Raw genomic sequence first — 17,623 nt, 5'->3', positions numbered from 1 at the left:
TGAAAGAGTTAAAATGTTTTTATGTTAATTTTTTTGGGAAATAGTGATAAACAGTATTTGGGCTAACCCCATCCCCATTACCAAACAAAGCCTTAACGTGATTGTGGTGTAGTAGTTGCTCCTTGAAAATTACTCAAGAAAAGCTTGAGCTGCAAAAATTAAAGACCCTATTTTAAGGCCAATTAAGTTATACTCTAACTCAACCCATCAAAACATTAATAAATTTAAAGCGATTAATAATAATAAGACTCGTATAAATTGCACCGTTTGGCAAGACCCAAGAGACTATTATTATTCATTCAAAAAATTCAAGTCCTAATATTATTATTTTTTACATCATATTAATCACCTTTTACTATTATTCAAATAAAAAAATTAGGGACGTCAAAAATTACCGGATAACTAAAACCAGGAAATTGAGAAATAGAAAATCGGAAAACCGAGGACCCGGTTCCGGTTTGAAATAACCAAACACTGAGTATGCCGATTCTGGCACCCAATTTTTACCGGGTTACCATAACCGAGTATATATATATACTTTAGGTAATTAAATTAATATATATAAAAACCGGTTACCGGGACCCAAGTTAACCAGAGTTTGGGTTCCCGATTCCGATTTTCAATTTTGGCCCAAAACCAAAAAAATCAAACCGAATCGACAATTTTAAAAAAAAATTACTACAAAACAAAAAAAAAATTAACTTTTTATATCAAATATTCTTATTTTTTTCTATTCCCCGTTTCAGAAAAAGGACAAATACTCATGCGTATATCGTGTCATAGATATTACTGCTAGTAAAAATACCAGGACTTTTGGCTCCATTTCGACTTTTGGCTCTATTTCAGTCTGCAGTCGTGGTTGAAACTTGAACCCTATATGGCTATATACCAGCACTTTCTTTTCTTTTTTTTTGGGGTGGGATGTGCGGTGGAAAATGGAAATGCACCCTTACACATTGTTTCGTGTCGACCGTTGAAAATAATGTCAATGGTTGTGATTACATCATGAATCTCACTAACAAATTCATCGCACTGTGAATCAAAATTAATCCGTAATAGTTACGCGTGTGACACGATTTCAATTAACCCCAGTTTCAATAATAACTTTTTTGGTACTTCAGTTTTCACTTTTTTTTTTTTTTTTTCTTAAGTTTTAAAACGTGACAAATCTAGTACCCAACCTATAGAAAAAGACAAAATCAATACCTCCATTAGTTTCGTCAGTCTTACTTAACGGACTTTCCACGTGTCACTCCCATAATACACCACATGTCCTAAAAAATATATATATATATAAATAATTAAATAATAATTAAAAATAATTATATAATTATAAAAAAAAAATAAAAAATAAAAATGTAAAAAATAAAAAATTTATGGGGTGGCCGAACCACCCCCAACATAGCATTCGGCCAATTTCTGAATCAACCATGATCAGCAAATGGAATCCCTTAACAGGTTCAGGCTCTGCTTCGTACTTAGCATTAGAGAGATCCCAAAAAACTTCGATGTTCGAATTACCGGATTCCATCGATTTGCTTCCTTTCTTCTTCCATCAAGTTGAGCCGGAAGGCCATCGTCGATGGGTCATCGCCGAAGCTTATGCTTAGGCCTTGAGCAGAATTTGTCTTGCACCAGGTGACTGTGATCAAGATTTTCTTCTGGGTGGAGAGGGTGATTCTGTAAACACAAGTGACTTAATTTTGGATTGAAGGTGATTCTCTTACCTTCGACACACCCTTACAGTTTCAAGGCTAAGCCTTCTCCTAGGTGCCAGCGAGAGCTCTTCACTTGAGCCCGAATTACTCATAACCAACCTCAACCTTTTCTTCTTCTTCGACTCGGAAACGTTCCGAGAACTCGACGAACCAACCCCTTCCACTCCATCCGCAGTTTTCTTTCCAACAATTAAGCAACCTGAAGAATTCCTATTCTTAACCACAAGCCCTGACTGGCCACTAGATCTCAAACTGTCCTCCATCTACATCAAATGCCCAGAATATAATCCCTAAATCCCAAAATCCCCCTTCAATTCCATACCAAATTAATCAATTGAAACCCTGTAATTTGTAGGCTATTTTTTGTGCAGATTGTCGGATCTTCATTAGATTTTGGAGCAACAAAAGTCATCGAAAGGCTGAGAAGTCTGATATACGGATCCACCAGCAACGTAGAATTACAATCAAATCTGTGGGACTTTGATTACGATGTACAGTCGAATTCATGGAATTTCCGGCGAAAGAAGCTAATTGGAGAGCCAAAGAGAGAATGATTTTTTTTTTTTTTTTTAAAAAAAAAAGAAATTATATTATTAATTTTAATTATCATTTTATTATTTTTATTTTATTATTATTTTTAATTTTTTAGGACACGTGGCGTATTATGGGAGTGACACGTGGAAACTCCGTTAGTTGGAACTAACGAAAACTATCGGAGGTATTGATTCTGTCTTTTCTCATAGGTTGGGTACTAGATTTGTCTTGTTTTAAAACTTAGGGGGGAAAAATTAAAAACTGTCAAACTGAGGTACCAAAAAAGTTATTAACCCTTATTATTATTATTATTAATGTTCAACAAGAGGTATTGACCAAATCTGCACGCAATTTTGACTTGAATCAACCCAATTCTGTGTGCACACATAAATCACATTACCCTGTGATCTATCACACGTTGGTTTCAATTTTACAGACTTTTTTTTAAGAAAGTAAACTCGATTATAAAATTAGTTATATTTGTATAAACTACTCGTGTAAGTTTATATAATTTTGTATTGTTTTAATTTCAAAATTATAATATTTTACGCAAAAATGAATTCTCTTCGTGATATACTAGATATAGCTTAAATTATTATTATTATTATTGTGAGTCTTAATAAAGATAAATGTGTTTGTGTGTACATGAATATGCTTGTTTGTATGTATAAATATATGCACACACGTTACCTATAAATTCGAGATTGAATTATTTAAGATTGAAGTTAATTACTTAAAATGATAATTTTTAACAATAATTAATATGAAAAAATAAACAATTATAATATTTATTTTTATGCTACTCGTGAACAAGCTCAAATTCACTTGAAAAATAAATAAGCTAATCTTGAATAGATTATTTAACTCAAACTATTCCTCTAAAAAAATGAGAAAAATAGTTATTCCTTGAGCATCTCCAGCAGTAAGAGGTATTCTACCTAGTCAAAAAGCACAATTATCTATTTCAGTTTCTCATTTTTTTAATACCAACTCCAACAGATTCTTTATTTTATTAAATATTATTTTTTAATCTTTCGTTTTTTCCTTTTTTTTTTAATTTTTTTTTTTTTATCCATGACCGCTTTTGCATCATCTTATAAATTGCAATAGAACTGATTCATGCAGCATACTTGTGTGTTATTTTTATTTTTCCATTTTTAGTTTGTCAATTATATGCATGCTATTCAATTTTTTTGGGGAGTTTTTAGTAATTCAAAAAACTTGAATTTGTATCATAAATTTATTAACAGAGAAGAGAGAGAAACGTTGAGGGCGGGAGAGAAGAGAGAGAAAATAATGTGGAAATAATATTATATTCAACAATTATTGTGTTACAGTGAATAGCAATATGAAGTTATTTACTGTAGCAGGAGATGCTCATAAGTTTAAGCTTACCTCGTATTCGAAATAAAATTAAATAAACAAGACTATGAACTCGACTACAACCCGACATATACCAAGCGCACGATATGCTTGCCAAGCTAAAAATACGGCTTTGTTTGTTAGACCCTTTTGCCTTTTTCTATTTAGCTTATGTGGATTGATGTCGAAAAAAATATGAATGTTTAGCATAAAAAAGTAAAAATGTGATAAATAAAAAAATTAAAAAAAAAAAAAAAAAGTAAAAAAGTTTTGTTTTTTTAGTGATTTTTTTTTTTATTTAAATAGTAGTAAAAAGTGATGATGTAATAAAGAAAGTGAAAAATATAAGAATATTTGAATGTTTTATTTTTTTGGTAAAAAAAAAAAAAGAAAAAGAAAAGAAAAGAATTTAACAAACGGACCCTACATGCATCCAATCCTGCCGAGGATATGAAAGGGTTGAGAAACAATTACATGGTGCATCAGATTTTGAAGCATTTATCCCAATCCTAGGTGGGAGAATATGATAGGGTCGCGCAGCTGTGAAGCTACGAAAGGAGCGCGTTCATCTTAATTGAAAGAGCATTTAGAAATACATCATTTCTTATCCATGTTCACGTCATAATGGTTTCACTAATTTGTCATTCGTGCCCTCCATAAAACAAAACTCTCATCAATCTCTCTCCTCCTCCCTCCCTTTCAGTTATTTCTCATCATCTCAATTATTGCTTCTTCTTTTATTTGTCACACAATGCCATTTCAATTATGACGGACCAAACCAATTACAAATTTATAAAAAAAACCTATTAAATTTGGAATATTATGTCACACATTTTGCGCGGCAAAAATATCTATTTTATTTAAATGGAATATTCATATCATTATCTATTAATTAATTGATATTTTTGTTTGTAGTAATGTACACATGCAGTCCATCACTCTGACACGTTTATGTCATCCCAACACGCCTACTAGTTCCTACACATTGGCGGTCACATTAATGTACGTAATTTGAAAGTTGTGAATGTATGGAGCTGAGATGAGATGATAATGTATGTGTCATGCATGCACGCGACATACATATATACATATATGTATATATTATTTATGATATTACATAGGAGAAGAGAAGAGAAGAGAAGAGACAGGCGAGCGAGGGCATGACCCGACAAAGGAGCGATGGGGTCCACTAGACAGGACTTCGAGAAGAGAGTCCGCTGAGCTGGCGGGGATGTTAATCATGGCGGGGCTTCGGTGGCCGATTTAACGTGCGCTCGACTCTCAGCGTGTTTTATAACCCAGCACGCCTAACGTGTATATTTGCGCCGCTAAATTTGAGCATTATGGCGGGGATAAAAGGCCATCACAGCTCAAATTCAGGGAGCGTGAGCCGCACAGCCACCCAACATATTAGCTATGAATAGGTATTAGCTATATCGAGAGCCTATGGCTAATTGGGCTATGGGGGAGTCCAACGGACTTAAAAGATTTTATTTATTATTATTATTATTATTTATTTATTTGGTTAAATGATACTTTCTTCTTACAAATAACCACTTTTATATAAGATATTTCCACAAATTTTAATTCATTCTTTGTAAAGCACTAGAAAATCAATCATTTACTAACTTGTTTGTCGAAGCTTCGCAACAAAATTAAAAATGAGTTTGTAATTGATTTTTGGATGTTATACATTAAAAAATAAATTGATGTGAAATTTAGTACAAATTAAAGCAATAGATCATTTTTTAGATTTAAAAGAACATTGAGTTCCATTTTTATAGGTAAATGAATTGAAAATTAAAATATATTAAAAATCTTTTCTTTTTTTTTGGCTTATATCTTCTTAATACAGAATGGATACTAATTTTATTTTTATATATTTATTTAATCTTAAACTTAATGTATTTAGTTTTGAGCTCCTATCTGGCTATTTTTCCAATTGATGAGAATTCACTTTATGTCCTTGGACTCTCCAGGATATGGCTTATACGAAAAAAAAAGAAAAAAAAAAGAAGTTATTTACCTTTTCAATAAAATAGGAAATGGAGAATATAGAGACAATAATCTTACTAGTTGCGGTGGATTTCTGGAAAATCGTGCTTCGACGCTATGAGAGATAATATATTAAGAGGGTATCAGAAGATAGTAGATTATTTAATATGTCTTTGTATCTTGTGTAGGCCTATTTATAGGCTTGGATTAATTCTCTTTGTTTGAGTTGGTTTGACAATCCAGAGTTGAGATAAACCTTCAACAACTATCGTGTAGAAATAAATATAAATGATTATCTTATAAAGATAAGTTAAGATTCATGGGAGTTTGAGTTGGAATTGAGCTTTTTCATTCCGACTAATCGGAATATTTTTTATCAATTAATAGCCCTTGCTTATTAATATCTTCGTGGGCCTATCCTTGACCATTAGACCTAGAATTTGATGAGTTTGTAGTGTGAATTAATTTTCAACATAAGTAATGCTACTATTCACACTCATTTATTACACATTTGATAACGACTTACATTGCGTGTTTTAAATGACTTTCAAGATTTTTTTAAGTGATGACATCATAAATCACTTAAAATATGTCACATGAGTCCATATAAAATGGGTGTGAAAACTCATTTACTCTTATCTTATATGGAAAACTAGTTTTTAGTTACTTTTTATTATAATTAGATTTTATTTTACCCTATTGATTAATTTTCAACGAGAGTAGCCCCATTTGTGGATCTAATAAAGAATTTTAGGGGCGATTTGATAGTAGTTAAAAATCACATGAGTGATCAAAAACTAAATAGACCATCACACTAGGAAAAGTCTGTTTGGCCGTAGGCCCTCGACATGCTTTCAAGGGAATTGCGGAATTGGCATGAAATTTAACCGTCCAAGTATGGGCTTAACCCATCTTGGTTAATAAGGCCCAAACCCACAAAAAATGGGCGGTTACTCTGTTTAAACCCAGGCGTTTCGGCCGGTATAGAAGAGTAGAAGAAACCCAACTTCCTTCCTCATACTCATGTCATATCGACAGCAATTCGCTCTGATCACGTAACGCCGTCGTTTCGTCCCCCGCTCCCCTTCGTTCTCATCAGGTCTGGTTCTCTTTTCTCATTTCTCCCCATTCGTAATATATCGAGTTTATATTTGTGCATGTATCTTTGAACTCGTTGATTGGGTCCAATCCGATCGGTCAATTGTATGAAGCTTTTGGGACTGTGATTAGTCTTTTATATTTGTGCGTAATTAAATGGATTTTTGGTTATATCTGACCACAGTCCGCAAAAATCTGAGATCTAATACTATGGGTTATAATTCTTTGCCATCAGATCTGATTTGGCTCTATCTTTGTTCTTTTTGGTAGACGAGAAAAGATAAGGAATGGTAGAGGAACTGAAAGTTTTAGATTCAGATTTTCTATAATTTGGTAGCTACAAGTAATTGGTGTGTAATGAAAGTTACGCTATTGGATTGTCCAAGATTTTTCTTCTTTGTTATTGAGATTAGAACAGCGGAAAATGTACAAATTAAGGTTTTCTTTATTTAACTTTTTTATTTTCTTGCACTTTTTTAGCAAGCAAACATTGGGGGTGGTAGAACATATAGATCATCTCACGTATTAATAGGATTTGAATCTTTCTGCGAACCAATGGAAGATATATCATTTTTAATTTGAGTTACCCTTTTGTTCTGAAGCAGTAGGTAAAGTATATTGACTGTGGAAAAATGCCTTCGCAAAAGATTGAAACTGGTCACCAAGATGTGATCCACGATGTGGCAATGGATTACTATGGTAAGCGTCTTGCCACGGCCTCGTCAGACCATTCCATTAAGATAGTTGGGGTGAGCAATACAACCTCTCAGCCTCTTGCGACATTAACTGGCCACCAAGGACCTGTTTGGCAGGTAGTCTGGGCTCACCCGAAATTTGGGTCTTTGCTCGCTTCATGTTCTTATGACGGGCACGTGATAATATGGAAGGAGGGTAATCCAAATGAGTGGGCCCAAGCTCACGTCTTTGATGACCACAAGTCCTCTGTCAATTCTATTGCTTGGGCTCCTCATGAACTGGGTCTTTGTTTAGCTTGTGGTTCCTCTGATGGGAATATCTCAGTTTTCACTGCAAGACCGGATGGTGGTTGGGACACCTCGAGGATTGACCAAGCTCATCCAGTTGGTGTCACTTCTGTTTCATGGGCTCCCTCAACTGCGCCTGGTGCTCTTGTTGGTTCTGGCTTGCTTGATCCTGTTCAGAAGCTCTGTTCAGGTGGTTGCGATAATACTGTGAAGGTGTGGAAGCTCTATAATGGGAGTTGGAAGATGGATTGCTTTCCAGCTCTTCAGATGCATACAGATTGGGTTCGTGATGTTGCTTGGGCACCCAACTTGGGACTGCCAAAATCTACAATTGCAAGTGCCTCACAGGATGGCAAAGTCATCATATGGACTGTGGTCAAGGAGGGGGATCAATGGGAAGGCAAGGTTTTGAACGATTTTAAGACTCCTGTCTGGAGGGTCTCCTGGTCGCTGACGGGAAACATATTGGCTGTGGCTGACGGAAACAACAATGTGACATTGTGGAAGGAAGCAGTCGACGGAGAGTGGCAACAGGTTTCCACAGTTGAGCCTTAGTATCCATATTACTTTTGCTCTTGAAGTACTGGATTTTGTTCTAAATCTTTTTCATCCGCATGTTTTAGGACATTGTTTCTTTACATTGTCATCTATCTTAGTACTTTGCCTGATATTGTTGAAAGTTTGAAACTTGGGAGATTATATCAAAACCCAAGACTTGCCAGAAACAAATGTGGATTGTAGTTTGTCAAAAATTATCTTGAAATTTGTTGATGATTGGTTGTTGTGGATTTCTTACCTCGGTTTTGAAATGTTTCCGATCTTTTGAGTTTTGTTTTGGCTAATCTATATTGATAAGTGAACTGTCTGCTGGTTAATAAATATACAAACATGTATTAATATGATTCAACATAGAACCCCACCCTGTACCCAAACCCACCCTTTATGCTTGAGCTGAAGTGCTTTTTGGTAGGAGAGAAAAAGTTTTGTATATCTATAGAATGTTTTGTTTCATTTGAAGCCTTGCCATGGTAAAAATTCATTACTATTGTTCTTTTTTTTTTTTGGGGGGGGGGGGGGGGGGGTTGGCATAAAGGAGGAAGAAGTTGGTCTTCGAGCATCTGTAGTATCATTATTTTCATTGCACTTGATGATTGCCATATGCGGGCAACAAGTAGCAGATATCTCTGAACAACTTGTTTATTGTCATGAAGGAAACTGTTCAATTTTTTAGAATAAGAAGGAAATGAATTTGAAAATATAAATAACAGGATATTTGATCCTCAAATTTGTGGAAAGTGTGTTGTCTTTTTAAGTGGGTACATCATAAAGACTGGAACTTCGCATAGAGCAAAAGCCACTGAATGAAGCATTCGCTCAGCAGGGAAAGAAAAAGGGCGCAGAAGCCACTGAATGAAGCATTCGCTCGGCAGGGAAAGAAAAAGGGCGCAGAAGCTACTGAATGAAGCATTCGCTCGGCAGGGAAAGAAAAAGGGTATTTAATCCATTTGCAGTGGGCGGAGATATTTGAGGTGGATTATAGGCCTTTTTATTTTTTATTTTTGTGAGAAATGATGTACTCTTCTTGCAAGTAAGAGGAGTTGTGGTAATTCAAAGATCTTTTTGGTTTGTTTTTGTAACAACGTGTTGATGATGCACAATATTAATTTGTAGCAGCATCTAACAATTTTTGAGTATAACTTATTAGCGCCTTGAGAACCAAAAACAGAAAAAGGAGGTACATTTATGACTTTCTGTTCAGTTTTCTGGTAATCCCCGCAATCCACCTTTATGTTGATGTTTATTAGGGGGGGTGGGGGGGTTAAGTGACCGACTACTTCTCAAAGCCCCTGTTGAACTTCACCTGTGATCTCTTCTATGATTTTTTTTTTTTTTTTTTTTTAAGAAATTGGCCATTTTTAATTGCAAAGATTTTGCTACTCGAAACTCTCTGAAAATAGAGTATCTTCTATGTGGTCGTGGCACAAAAGTTACATTTTGTGCCTACAACTCTATAAATGACAAATCATCATATCATAAGTTACAAAATAGTATTGACTACATCTTATAATACCAATCTCAATATCAAATCAAAACAACAGAAGATGAATTCAATTCATGACATCCTTTCATGCCCAGCCCACGTTGCAACAACCCATGGCGCCCAACCTAGGCCACCCATCCCCAGCCCAGCCGGCTTTGAAAATCCCACGCCGGTGGACCTACGACGCCCAGCCTACGCCCCCCATCCCCTCGCCCAACTAGCTTCAAAAATCCCCCGCCAATGCTGCCGCCCAGCCTAGTTCAGACTGAAATTGATTTGTATTAGCCAAAATTTCAGCAACAGTTATAGTCGATTTACATCTTTGTAAACAACCATTTCAACTATATCAGGCTCTGAAAGTTGGAAAAATTTGTGACTTTTAGATGAAAGCACCACAAACTGAAACATAAGTAACACAGAAAAATGATATATATCCACTATATAATAAAGTGATTATTCAAGTGAAGATATAAGTTAAAGCCAGTCTTTTCTAGCAAAAACTGAAATGCTTGACCAAAAATTCAGATTGAAGCCGACTGGGTGGCGTGGTATGTGTGGCGCGGGTTGGGCGGCGTGGCTTGGCGGTGACGGTGTGTTGCAGCGTGAAGGTTTGGTCTTTTTGTTTTGATTTGATGTTGAAATTGGTATTATTAGGTGTAGTCAATTCTATTTTGTATCCTGTGATATGTTGATATGTCATTCATTGAATGGTAGGCACAAAATGTGGCTTTTGTGCCATGACCACATTGAAGATATTCTCCTTTGAAAAACTGCGTGCCTCTTAAATTTAATTTTCTAATTATGTCCCTGATTGAAAGAGCTAAACTGCTAGAGAAATCCCTCTATAAATTTTATTCATATAAACATAATTAACTGTCATGTCTACAACTATAACTTGTTTGTACATAAAAATTAAAAATTGTAGAAATACTAAATAAAGCAAAATACAATAGTGCCCTCATGCTAAAACATTAAAAAGACAAAAAAAAAAAAAAAAAAAAAAAAAAAAACCCTCAAAATAAGCCCCCCATAAAAAAAAAAAAAATTAAAAAAAAAAATAAATTAAACCCAACTGCCAAACCTAGCATTTTGCATCAACTCCATTCTTTTATCCTGCTTTTCTCGTTCTATTGATAATGGGAAAAGTCCTCCTAATACTAATTATTATTATTATTATTATTTATGTTACCATTATTTATTGATAATGGGAAACTTCCTCCTTAAAAAAAAAAAGCACAAAGTAATATTCAATTGACAAATGTTTTTTCTTAATGGTCTAAGGATTATTACTACAGCCTTTGTAAACAGACATAAGATGTAGTGTAATAGAAGCTGGATTTGTGAAGGAATTGGTTTTGAAAAAATCAGGCATGATTATAGAGTAGAAGCTGGATTTATAGATTTGTTATAATCCATACATTACGGCCCAAAATGAATATTACTGAATATATTACCCGCCCATTTATATAAACTCAGAAGCTTAATATAACTTATATGATAGTAGCACAGGTGTCCAAATGACTGGATTTCTATATTTGAATTTAAATTAAGGGCTCATACGTTCAAAAAGTTCTACACCTTTAAGACAGTGCCAATAATTGAGGTTACCAAAAGCTAATTAAATAAGGCAAGAGCCCTTAATCAAAGCCATGCATCAGGGTGATAGAGGCAGGTGCGGTGCGTGCCTTCCACGTGACTTCCCTGCACGTGCTATCATGTTAGTGTATTAGACATGCTTCGCACAACGCACGTATGGGGAAGGGGAAGCACCAAAGGAAACAGTCAATAGATTCCAGCCACGTGGAATTGACTAGCCCTTTGGCAATGGGTTGGCTTTTTGAACCCAAACCTTATGAACTCTCACATGGACCGCTGACACCACCCTCTACCTTTGTCACGTGCTCCTCCGACCCCACCGACCCTTACAAAAAAGCAATCAAAGTAAAAGAAAAAAAAATAAAAAAAAATAAATTATTAAAGGGAATTTACTTTATAATTAAATATTTCAATTTTTTTTTTTTTTTTTAAAAAAAAGGTAAAACATTACAGTTAACAAGAATATTACGGTGACAATTAACTGCAACCTGACCTTATCCATTTACCTTAGTCTTAATTAATCTGGGGATCGGTGTGAAATGACTCAGACAACCATTTGGATTTGGTGAAATGTATCTCTCTAATTATTTGTGCGTGAAATTACACGTTGCTTCCATTTTGGAAAATCATGCCCTTTATAGATCCTATTGCAAGCGCCTTTTTTTTTTTTTGAAAAAAAAAAAAAAAAAAACTCCTTCATATAGAAGAAAAACATTCATTAAACAAATATTATTACAAATCATAGACTTTAATATCGATAGCAATTCGAGGTTGGGTTTCGTTTTCATCAAAATTACCTCTTAATTAGTTTCAATTTATCAACATTAGATAAAGGGATTCTATTAAGTTAATGAGAAGAAAAGTCTCTAGTTAATTTCACCATATTTTTGTCTTTTCTGTGTGCATTTTAGTGGTCTTACTATGGTAGAATTTAGATTGTTAATTGACTTACGAATGATTAAGGATGTGTTTGGTTTTTTTTTTGGAAAATTAGTAATTTTGCATTAATTGTTTGGTTGAGACCTTGAAAACAATATTAAAAAGTATTTTCTGTTCTTAAGAAGTGGTTCAATCGGCTGGAACCACGCCTAATGAAGAGTAAGTCACTAGTTTGAATCATTCTTCCCCCTCTTGTGTGGACATGTAAAAAAAGACATAAAAAAATATTTTCAGTTATTTAAAATTGGTACTAAATTGGAAACCATCGAAAAACCACTCAAATTAGAATACCATCATCAACAATTCAAGAAACCAACCAAAAAACAAAAAATCTCACAATTTTTAAAATTTAAAATTTTAATCTTCTTTTGGAGGGAGAGTGGGGGATGATGGGGGAAAGAGGGATGGCAAGAGATAGATGAATGAAGATGGTGTCGGGTAGCGGGGTGGTTGGGTCCTTTATGAGGTTTAGAGTTATGGTAGGAATGTCTTGAATCTAGAGGATGACACACAAGTTTTCGGTTTAATATTTCGCACCACTAAAAGCATTGGACATTGAGTTGCGGGCTTTGCCCGGATGGCTGGCTCTATTCCCTAAAAGCCAGGTAACACCTAGAACACGACCATGTTAAGAAAATATTAAAAAATAATGAGATTGAATTTGAATTACAGATATAAAAATCATTAGTTGAACGTTAAAATCGCCATCTTAAAGAAAATTATATCATTATCTCCATTTCATGCTCATGATTTTTAATGGGGGAGGATCTTGTTTGAAAGATAAGAAGAGTTGTGTTAGTTAATTAGCAAACGGGCAGTTGAATGTGGAGAGGATCATCTGAAGGAGACAAACGGGTTTACCTAACATTGGAAGCAGTTAGTATGATTTGGAGAGGGGAGATTTATTTACATTGGCTTTTATCTTATGTGGCAGGTAAGAATAAAAGTGAAAAATCATCCTGAGCAGCCACGTGGATAAGATCATGACTGTTTTTTTAACTAAGTTGAGCTGTAACCATCGTGCTTAAACGTGGGTTGGCAATATTATAACAGGTAATGATAGGGCAATAGGGGTAGAAAGTACAATTAACTGGCGTCAAATTATTAAATTAAATTAAATTAAATTAAATAAAAACGCACAAACCCCAAGGAAAAAAAATTATTAGCAGCAGAGGAATCCGGCTGTAAACTTGGACATTATTGGAGTCGTCACAGCGACAAAACCTGCAAGAGATCGATTCTTAAGGGGTTGAATTTTGAAACTTTAAAATATGATTTTCCTTCATTTTAATAATTAATTTCTTAAGGGGTTGAATTTTGAAACTTCAAAAATATGTTTTTACATCCACGAATAATTAATTTCTTACAAATGTCACAAATTTGAAAGCTAAGATCCAAAAGAAATTAACAAAAAGTTAAAGTACTGCATTGTAATTTAAGTACTTTATTTAGCAAAAAAAGAAAAAAAGAAAAAGAAAAAAAGAGTATAGTTAAATAAACAATGGTAATAACTTTACAGAACTTGCAAGTCACTCGCCATTATTTAATTCGTACCCCTCTGCATGTAGAAAGATGCTCCAAGTTTGTCAAATTTACACCCATACCCCTTCCTTTACTCCTCAAAACCCCATCGCCTCCACTCTCACTCTCTCTCAGACACAAACTCTCTGTCTTGATCAAAACGCTGCAATTTCTCTCACTTTCTCTCTCCATTTATATACGTATTGTTGACCTATATATATATATATACACCAATGGAAGTGCCGGAGCTTTTTATGGGAGGCTACATTGGCGGAGCCGGAGCCGGAGCCGGCCAATTCTCGCCTGAAAAGCAGAAGCCGGGGGAGCACTTCATCATCGACGACCTCCTAGACTTTTCGAACGAAGACGCCGTTATGACCGACGGTTTCTTCGACAATGTTGCCGGTAATTCTACCGATTCTTCCATTGTAACCGCCGTCGACAGCTGCAATTCCGGCAGCGGACCTCAGTTGTCCGGAAACGTTGGCTCCCGGAGCTTCGGTGATTCTCAGTTCACCGGCGACCTCTGTGTTCCGGTAATTCCTCATTTCATGTATACGACGAAGTTGAATTTCCCTACGCATTTCTAGAGCTATCGTAAATTTGAATTTTCGCACTCAAATTTTCAACGAATTTAAACAAAAAATCGTTTTATTTCTGTAATTTGTTGCTTTCTCATCCTTATTCAATTTCTTTCGTTGTCGGTTCTAGTTAACCTCTCTGTAATTTGTTAACGATTTCACTATTTTTATTTGAGTAAATTACAGCATTTTAAGCTAACAAAAGTTAACGAAAACAAATTAAACTAGTAAATTACAGCATTTAGCTTAAAAACAAAGCTAGTTGCATTACTTTATCCATGATTAAAGTTAACGAGAGTGGTAAAAATTTCTCGAAATTGAAAAAAATTTCATAATTTTCTTGTTTGTAAAAAGTTAAATGTAACTTTCGTGATATTTCTTTGAATTTTGCCTTTATTGCATTCACATTGGAGCATATTTCAATTGTGTGCGTGAAGTGTATGAAGAAATTGCTTTCAAGTTCAAAATTTAATTATTTATTTATTGTTTGGGGGGTTTTGTTACAGTACGACGACTTGGCGGAGCTGGAATGGCTGTCAAACTTCGTGGACGACTCGTTCTCGGTCCAACAAGACCTTCAAGCGCTCCACTATCTCTCCGGCTCCAGCACCACTGCTATTGTCGCCGCCACCAAACCCCAGACCCCCGAATCATCCTCCTCCGAAACGCTGCCTTCCCGAAACGTCCCGTTTTTTCAGCCCGAAACACCGCTCCCCGGAAAGGCCCGCAGCAAGCGCTCGCGCGCCGCCCCCTGCGACTGGTCCACGCGCCTCCTCCACCTCCCCACCCCCTCCGAGTCCGACCTCACAAACCGAAAGCCATTGTCTCCGGCGCCGAAGACGACATCGTCTAAGAAAAGAGAGAGCAAGCAGAACGACTCGGAGTCCTCTTCGGGTCGGAAGTGTCTGCATTGTGGGTCGGAAAAGACCCCACAATGGCGGACCGGGCCCATGGGGCCGAAGACCCTTTGTAACGCTTGTGGGGTGCGGTACAAGTCGGGACGACTCGTGCCGGAGTACCGACCTGCTGCGAGCCCAACTTTTGTGTCGGCGAAGCACTCCAATTCGCATAGGAAGGTCTTGGAGTTGAGGAGGCAAAAGGAGATGCAAAGAGCTCAGCAGCAACAGTTTCTTAGTCAAAGTTCAATTTTCGGTGTATCCAACGGTTGCAGCGACTACTTGATCCATCATCGTAGCGGGCCCGATTTTAGGCATTTGATCTAGTGGGGACTAGTTAGGAATCAAGGGTTTGCCTCTTTTAAGTTCTTTTTTACCTGTGGGAATTTTTGCTTTAGAAATTTGAACTCGTCGGTTCTTCCTTTTTTGGTTCAGAAAAGAAAAAAGAAAAAAGAAAAAGAGAAAGAGAGTAGAATTAAGTGATAATGAGGAGGAGAAAAGAGCGGCGGAAAAAAAAAACAAAAGGGGGGGGGGGGGGGGGGAGAAGGAGACGTTCATTTGGTTGGAGACCTTGGAATGTACTTTTAATTGTTTATTGGTCGAATTTCGGAAATTAAATTCAGAACCAAGTAATTTTTCTCGCATTATTCGTGAGTAATGTGGAATCAACTCAATCAAGCAAATGGTGCACCACTTTTATGGAACCGATGGGCCAAAGGGAAAGTATGGTGCCCAACAGCCCATGCCTGAAATGTGAGGCATTATTCGTGAGTTTGGTGGGTGGAATTTGATTAGTGACGTTATTAGTCAAATCATGGAATTTGATTTATCTATCAAAATTACTCAAATATCACTAAAATTATCATTTCCTCCTCGTAAAAGAAGAAAGTAAAAAAGTGAAAATAATAATAATAAAAAGATATCGTACGGTGGCAAGGTTGTCTAGCCATGATGAGGACACTTTATTTATGAATAACGAGGACCCAAATGGTGGTGGGTATTGGAGAGAAAACATTTAGAAATTAAGCAGCAGCATGGGTTTCAGTGACATAATCAAATTAATGGGGATTTTATACATGTTAGCAGCCAATTATACATCGTCTCCTGTACGTAGCATCGACATGAAAGTGCGTTAAAAAATGATGACGCCAATGTGGGGAAGAGACCAATAAAGAAAGAGAGGCATTATATATATATATATACACGAAAGTTTTGAGTCAATTTGGGTGCTTAATTTGCAAAAATGTTGCGGCACAGTCATGTGAGAGTAATGAATAAACAAAAGGAATTAAGTCTACGTTGAGGGGTGACATAACTGTCCACCGGTTCCTAGACATCTCCTCTTCCATGGGGTCCACTATTATACACTACATAACCAATTCTGTTATAATAAATAGAATTTTTTTTACACCACCGAGGGTGGTTGTTCAAAAATAAGGGATATCTTTAAAGTTGGAATCTCTTTAAAGTTGGATGTGCATTAGGGTCTGAGTTCGATTCTTGCAATGAAAATCTCTTAACCTATTAGTATTAGCTAATAGCTACCTTGAGTCCTATTGATGTTTTGGTGGGGCGGGTGTGAAGTTATGGTTTAGTCCTTTCTAAGCGGCACCTAGCGAATTGGTACTACTATGGTCATGCCCAAGTAGGATAGCTACAATTGACTTTCCCCTCCAACTTTTTTTGAATAGAAAAAAAAAAAAATAGAAAGTCTTTTATAAAGGTTCTAAGAACTTTTATGGGTTTTGAGAAAAACTTTTCAAGTTTAAAAACTCTTAATTTTACATTTTCGACATTTTAATTTGATATAATCTATTCCATCGGTTAAGGTTTGACGTTAAACACACATTAAAATAGATGAAATAACCTTTATGTCCTTCAAATTTTTATAAAATTCTAAAATTACCCTTAATTTCACATTATTATTATTATTATTATTATTATTATTATTTAAAAAGAAAAGTTGATGGTATGTTGATATTTTTTATAGTCTCAGTTAGGATTTAATGCTAAATCTTAATGGAATGGGTTATGGGTATATATATTGCATCAAATTAGAAGTTTGATTAGTAAAATTGAAAGTTTTTGAATTTTGGAGAGTATTCTCAAAACGTGTAAAAGTTGAGAGGGCTTTTATAAAATTAAACCTAATAAACATAAAGAAAAAAAAAATCTCGTGGAATAAGATTATCCAATATACTTTCTCTTACTCCTTTCTCTTACTCTTTATATACATGTCATCGATCATGCAATGCCACAATACTTAAGAAAGGGTACGCCGAAGTACAATGTATGAACATAATGTCGGTATGTTATTATATGCATGGGAGCAGAGTATATATATACATAGACATAGTAC

At 35.5% G+C, this 17,623-nt stretch overlaps 2 protein-coding genes across 2 annotated transcripts; both read left to right on the top strand.

Annotated features, from left to right (window-relative positions):
* The first annotated feature begins 6,639 nt into the window (after positions 1–6,639).
* LOC132186971 (protein transport protein SEC13 homolog B) lies at positions 6,640–8,481 on the top strand. The gene is made up of 2 exons (XM_059601100.2): positions 6,640–6,708; positions 7,313–8,481. Exon 2 carries the CDS (start codon positions 7,340–7,342, stop codon positions 8,243–8,245), a length of 906 nt encoding a protein of 301 aa, XP_059457083.2. The 5' UTR covers positions 6,640–6,708; positions 7,313–7,339; the 3' UTR covers positions 8,246–8,481.
* A 5,451-nt stretch (positions 8,482–13,932) lies between these two features.
* Positions 13,933–15,716, top strand: LOC132188301 (GATA transcription factor 9-like). The gene is made up of 2 exons (XM_059602725.2): positions 13,933–14,323; positions 14,875–15,716. The coding sequence occupies exons 1-2, from the start codon at positions 14,021–14,023 to the stop codon at positions 15,589–15,591; spliced, it is 1,020 nt and encodes a 339-aa protein (XP_059458708.2). The 5' UTR covers positions 13,933–14,020; the 3' UTR covers positions 15,592–15,716.
* The last annotated feature ends 1,907 nt before the right edge of the window (positions 15,717–17,623 follow it).

The sequence above is a fragment of the Corylus avellana genome, chromosome 6 (genome assembly GCF_965113065.1).
Source record: "Corylus avellana chromosome 6, dhCorAvel1.hap1.2, whole genome shotgun sequence".
NCBI classification, from domain to species: domain Eukaryota; kingdom Viridiplantae; phylum Streptophyta; class Magnoliopsida; order Fagales; family Betulaceae; genus Corylus; species Corylus avellana.
The sequence above is the reverse complement of the archived record's forward strand: the minus strand, read 5'-3'. Positions and strand labels throughout refer to the sequence as shown.

Coding starts and splice junctions, on each gene's coding strand:
- LOC132186971 (XM_059601100.2), top strand. CDS start 7,340: ATGCCTTCGCAAAAGATTGAAACTGGTCACCAAGATGTGATCCACGAT.
- LOC132188301 (XM_059602725.2), top strand. CDS start 14,021: ATGGAAGTGCCGGAGCTTTTTATGGGAGGCTACATTGGCGGAGCCGGA. Junction 14,324..14,874: donor CCGGCGACCTCTGTGTTCCG/GTAATTCCTCAT, acceptor GTTTTGTTACAG/TACGACGACTTGGCGGAGCT.